This window comes from Montipora capricornis, chromosome 10 (genome assembly GCF_036669925.1).
Source record: "Montipora capricornis isolate CH-2021 chromosome 10, ASM3666992v2, whole genome shotgun sequence".
Taxonomy (NCBI): Eukaryota; Metazoa; Cnidaria; class Anthozoa; order Scleractinia; family Acroporidae; genus Montipora; species Montipora capricornis.
The window spans coordinates 11,210,351-11,216,350 of record NC_090892.1 but is presented as its reverse complement, the minus strand read 5'-3'; the positions used below and the strand labels follow the sequence as shown (position 1 = coordinate 11,216,350).

Here is a 6,000-nt window from a genome sequence, read left to right as displayed (position 1 = left end):
ACTAAGAGTGCTCTATACCATGCGGTAGGGCAATTATAAATTATATATATATATTTCCTATATAATATACATATTGGTCTCCAGGTCAGCTTCTACTCTCACTTTTAATTTTTTTCTTTTTACCTGCTACCACAAGTCCTGGGACAGAGTAGTCTAATAGACAGTTCATGTCGTCCACAATATTAATTCTCCCGACCAAAGCAAACGTGTTTTACCATTCTTGCCTCGAAAGTTCCCTTCTTGTATGCCGGACAAGACGCGCAAAGTTATCAAAACTAGCCGGTAATTTGGACCCAAGCGACCGTGATGTGAGAGGCATGGGCTTATTTTCGATTTTAAGTCACAAACCGCTTTGCAATGCAATTTTCACTGTCACACCATCATCATCAAAACCATTCAACAAATAAAGTCAAGAATCAAAAGAGATAAGAGAAGATGAATATTCAAACAGTCTAGCAAAGGTTCAGGTCTGTGCGATATTTCGTGCGGAAGATATTCGAAGAAATGTTTTACTCAAATTTATAAAGCTTTGACACCAGGAAGCTAAAAAAAGCATATGTCATCGAGTTATGCTATAAAAAGCCTGTAATCGTCTTCTGAGGACTCGTAAACATCAATACGAGTACTTATTCTCATACTAGACCCTCCGTGAGGGTACACTGGGTTGCCTGTGGTACGTGCAGCGTTAAAGGCAAATTTTTTCAAGTTGGTGGGTCATTAGACTTGCCACAAGTCGACCTCACGATAATCCCAGGAGAAAATGTTTTGGCGAGCGAATCGTGATTTAGATGAGCGAGCGACGAAGTCGCGAGAGGCTCGTTCCGCGTGTATCTAGACGAAGGACTTTTCGAAAGTCTAGGAGGTCATTAATTAACAATTATTCGCCGAAGGCGAAGTGATTATCCGTGAATATTCACCGATAATCACTGAGCCTGAAGCGAATAATTGTTTTAGTATAAATACACAGGTGATTATTTCAAAAAAGAGAAAAAAAAAACATTTCAACGCGAAAATCATCTTCACTTACAGTGGCAAAACGACTACTGGCAGCCATTTTGTCCGTCGAGGTGATTATCGGCTGATAATCCGAGATAGCGAGCCAATGACAGCGCGCGATTTTGTATAATCACCTGTGTATTTATACTAAGACCATTTACACCCCTCTATTAACTATGCTTTCAAGCTGATAAAAAAGTCAAAGTATCTACAACAATTAATCAACATCAATGTTGCTAAGAAAATGACAATGAACTTGTGTTCCGTCGTTATCCATTGTATTCATCAGCATCGTTGTTGCCAAGGAAATGACAGTGAACTTGTGTTCCGTAGCCAGCCATTATAAATTTCAATTATTATCACACGGGCTTCTACTGAAGGGAAAAAAAAAGGCAAATTCAGGTTTAAAATTTGCAAAGTGCCGTAAGACCGTCCGTCATCTAATTTTTACACTGGCAGCAACGATTTTTGAAGTCGCATTGTGGAAAATCATGATCAATAGAAATACACAAGGCATGAGTTTTGAAATATTCTTAGGCCACTAGCTCTCGTTTACTAAACACTAAGAAAAATTTATATTTCACTTTGTTTTAGGTTTCCAACACCCAAGGATTCGAGTAAGCATTCCAAAATGGGTGTTTATGATTCTTCTGTTAAAGTCAATTTGCAGAAGCCAAGGTAGGTATTCAATTTCTTAGCTTTTCGTTTCATTTTGCTAGTTTTTTTATACCCTACACGTCCAAGCGTAATCAATCAATGCCAGAGGCATATATATTTTCTTTAAAAACTGACTTGAACAACATTTACATTACTTTCGTAACTTGTGATCATATTTCAATATAAAAGAGTTTAATTTTGTGTGGAAGTCCGATATTAAAAGACATGTTCGGGAATCAAAATACGAGTTTTCAACGTTATTGGCCTCTAGTTGGAAGGAGATATACTGTTTGAACAATAAGAAAAAATATAACTAATTTTTCCATAAGTTTTAGCCCTGAAAAATGGCTCTTAGGCTCGCACTCTCAAACGACATGCATTTATAGGTTTGGCAAATTGTTGTTGGGTTTTTTTTTTTTCGGAACGGAACAAAAGACCTAGAATGATGCCTCCTCTCGGTCCTCTCCCTCCCTTTAATTCAATCTGAGTGAAATTCTGTTACTTTCCTCTTTAATAAGACGAAAATGCAGGGTTAATATAGCGAAACATCTATAAAGGAGGGTACATAAACTGGCTAGAAATACAGAATGTTACCAGCTAGTTAATATTTTATTCGTCACCTGCTTTTGACGTGCTACGGCATAGACCTCTGCATGTTTGCTTTGTTAAAAGTATGAAACTTTTGTTCAAATATGATGCAACGAAAATTTGTTATTGTTTAAATATGTTCAGTAATCAATCTCTCACCGCAGGTTTTCAAATCTTTTGTGACATTTTTCAGCCTGGAGTTTTAAGGATTCATTGCAACTTTATTATTAACTTGTCGATAGTTTCATTGCGTAACGCAAAAATTTTGTCTGTTATAAAAAAGGAAGTTTATAGTTGAAAATAGCTTTGTCTCTTAGGGTGACATCGAATTTAATTTGGGGGCGGATTCTCAAACAAACTTTAGAAATATCAAGATTCAAATCTCGAACTTTGGTTTTTGATTTTATATAAATAAGGCCTTAGCAACTGGAAAGACTATCAAAACATCGCCTGGAAGCAACCATTCTAATGCAAAATGAACAAAATTCTCATTAGGTAATTTCAAACTCCTGAGGCAAAATGCCGAAATTTGTGATGATATTAAAATTTACGTTAGCCTTAAAGAACAAGCGCCGGAGTGGAAAATTATATCGTCACTTTCTTTAAATGCGCATCGGAATATGCTCGTGTTTTTTTCCAGGAGTGCTACTCCAGAAACTTTTTGCTGCACCGTTTCAATACTTTTTCGATGGCGTTCAAAGCTAAGCAGCGATTAGTGTGTTCCCGGTTTGGGCATTTTAACATATAAGAGACGTTATGCTGTGTCTCTATACGAAACAAAATTTAAGTAAATTTAACGTTGATTGAAAAACTGTCACAGTTGAGCCAAGTGTCTCATGACGCTTTTCAGTTGTGAAAAATGTGATAGATTTCTCGTTAAATTATGCAAACTTACAGAACGGTTTGACATATATTATTTATGAATAGTCTGTATTCGATTTTCTCCCACTTGCCTGTCGAAGTCGAATTTCAAACAAATTAAAACTGTACGGGTCCGCAAACGATCCCCAAACTGTACCGCAAATGACACCAGAACCGCAAATGTTCCCCATATTCGACCCATTTTTTGACAAAGAGGAAATTGTGACACCTGAGAAGGGGGCCAAAACGTTCCGGGACTTTCGAGAAACGAGCCCCAGGGCCTCGATCAAGGGCACCCAAAGAGCATATTGAGCCAAAAGCCTTTGAGACACATTTCTAGGTTCCTTGGCAACGTATAAAGACTGTTTTAAGAAATGGTTTTTTTTTCACTTAGAAGAATTTGATCTGGTCGGAAATCTTAGCTGAAAATTGAAGTGTCCGAAAATTTTAGGGAATGATATCTTCATTTCAGAAATTGCTAGCTGGACGTTACCATCTTAGAACTCCCAACCGAACCATTTGCTCACCCGAAACTGCTAGGAGACGTTTTTAAGTGCCAAAAATTACGAAAATATCCCTTCCGAAAACGAAAGGGACTACTTTCCCTGGTTGCGACTCTTTTAGGTGATGTTTTAGTAAAGAAATCTGTAGCTGTCTGCCAACGTAGAACCGAAATTCTTAGAACAGTTTGATTCTCCCGAACACATATTTTACCGAAGATTATCGTTGGGTGACCCTGCTCGATTCAGGAACATTTCGTGCTGAGCATGCATGTGTTAAAAATGCAAATGTGTTCTGATGTAACTGCAAAACCACGAAACGAAAACAAACAGTCGGGATACATGTGTATTCGAACAACTCTCTGGCAGACACACACAGGGTTCGAGAAACGAGCCCCTGGACACAATCAGTTAAGAATTCCTTCCAAGTTAGTTTTTGATGATTGTATCCGATAATTAAATGTGGAAAATTCATAACAGCGTGCTAAGAAACAAAATTCAGTCTTTCTGGAAACTTTTAATGAGGCAGAAACCTGTTGTGAGCCATGATTTAGAGTGATTTTAATAAAACTAAGCGTTCTTCGCATTAATTCTCTATCCAGACCATTCCACCCTCCATGCCATTCCTTACCTTTTTTTCGGGATCATTTGCGGTCCAAAATGGGGATCATTTGCGTTCCGGGATCGTTTGCGGTCCAATGTGGGGATCACATGCGGTGCTGGTATCATTTGCGGTCCTGGGATCATTTGCGGACCCGTACAAAACGCTCTTAATGATTACAAACATTCGTATAAAATGCATTGCTTAAAAAAAATGTTGAGGTTTTTTTTAGTTACAAATTTCTTCTTCGGAAGTAACCATTTTTTTCGTTAACAAGAAAAGTTGAGACTGAATAGTAAGAAATAACAAAAGACGTTTTCTTTATTACCTTCATTTGTGTGTTACTTTACTCAGTGAAATTTAGGGCGCGTTCGATTGACCCTATTCCGGAATAAGAATACGTGGAGTAATGCATTAGCAGCTTAACTTTGGTCAGGAATGTAGGTCCACGTTGTTTAGGTAAAAAAAAATTACCAAAATCTCAGGGGGAGTTGTAATAACACTCACACTAAAAAGGCAGAGCGAGAGACAAAGGGAGAGAGAGGTGTTAATCTCGTCACATTTGTTGGGCCGACTTCGTCATAAAGTTTTAATGACGACAAATATCTCAAATTACTTTAAATTAATTTTGCGTGACGTGTCAAAATAGTCCAGAGGCACAATAAATCAATTTAAAATATTTTCTAAAACACTGTTTACAACAGCCAGCATCATGCAATTAAAAAATGGCAAATTATTTCTTTATTCTCTCTTTTTCAAATTGCTTTAAACACAGGCAAAATATACATCTTAACTGTCAGGCTACCGAGATGCAACTTGTTTTGCCTGGCATACACTTTTCTCAACAGCAACGGTGAATTGGTTCTTTTCTATATAAATATATGTTACTCTGGTGTTTGAAATATAAATTATGTACAATAAAAACGTTTTCCGACGTTTCGGTTGTATTCAACAACCTTCATCAGGGAAAGTGAAAGATAAAATTTACACGAAAGCCAAGATATAAACTAAAACGCTAATTAAAATTCTAAAGGTAGTGTCACTTTTTCTTTTCTGCCATAGTCAAATGCAAATACTCCTTGGGGAGTAGTGCTCCATCGTCTCGGTCGAGGGGGTCTTTAGCACAGTTTATTTCCCAAGCCTCAAGAATTTTCCTTTGTCGCCAGTTATTGTTAGTTCTAAGAATAGTGGCCTCATTCCACGCGATGTCATGATTCGTATTTATAACGTGGTCCGCAAGTGCTGATTTTTCTTTTTGTAGCCGTGCGACGGCCTTTTGATGCTCGCCTTTTCTAGTTGTAAATTTTCTTTGCGTTTCTCCGACGTAATTCTTGCTACATACTGCGCAGGGAATATCATACACGAGATCTCGAATTTCTTCTTTGCCCATTTCGTCTTTCGGCTTTAGAAATTGTAGGGTTTAAAAGTCACTTTGATAAAATGAGTGCCAAAACTCTTTTTATGGGTTCGGAGGTCCCGCTAACGTATGGTATTGTGCAATATTTCTCTTCCGACTCTGCGCCAGTTAATGGATCGTGCCGAGAGAATTCCCTCAACAAAATCCGACCGAAATAAGGAAAAACAAAGAATAATGTCCACATTACAATCAAATGGATACCCCAAACGCTTTATCTTGAATGCCAGCAAACCTAAACCACCGTTAAACCACCCATTAACTGGTGCAGAGTCGGAAGAGAAACATTGCACAATACCATACGTTAGCGGGACCTCCGAACCCATAAAGGGAGTTTTGGGCAATCATGGAAACAAACTAAATTTTAAACCCTACAATACAAT

At 37.8% G+C, this 6,000-nt stretch overlaps 1 protein-coding gene across 1 annotated transcript in view; it reads left to right on the top strand.

Annotated features, from left to right (window-relative positions):
• Nucleotides 1–1,385: 1,385 nt before the first annotated feature.
• Nucleotides 1,386–6,000, top strand: part of LOC138020293 (uncharacterized) — a 46,036-nt gene continuing 41,421 nt past the window's right edge. Inside the window, exons 1-2 of the mRNA XM_068867298.1 lie at nucleotides 1,386–1,509; nucleotides 1,591–1,674. Of these exons, the coding sequence (XP_068723399.1) occupies nucleotides 1,488–1,509; nucleotides 1,591–1,674 (106 nt within the window). The 5' untranslated portion in view covers nucleotides 1,386–1,487. The remainder of the gene's footprint in view (nucleotides 1,510–1,590; nucleotides 1,675–6,000) is intronic.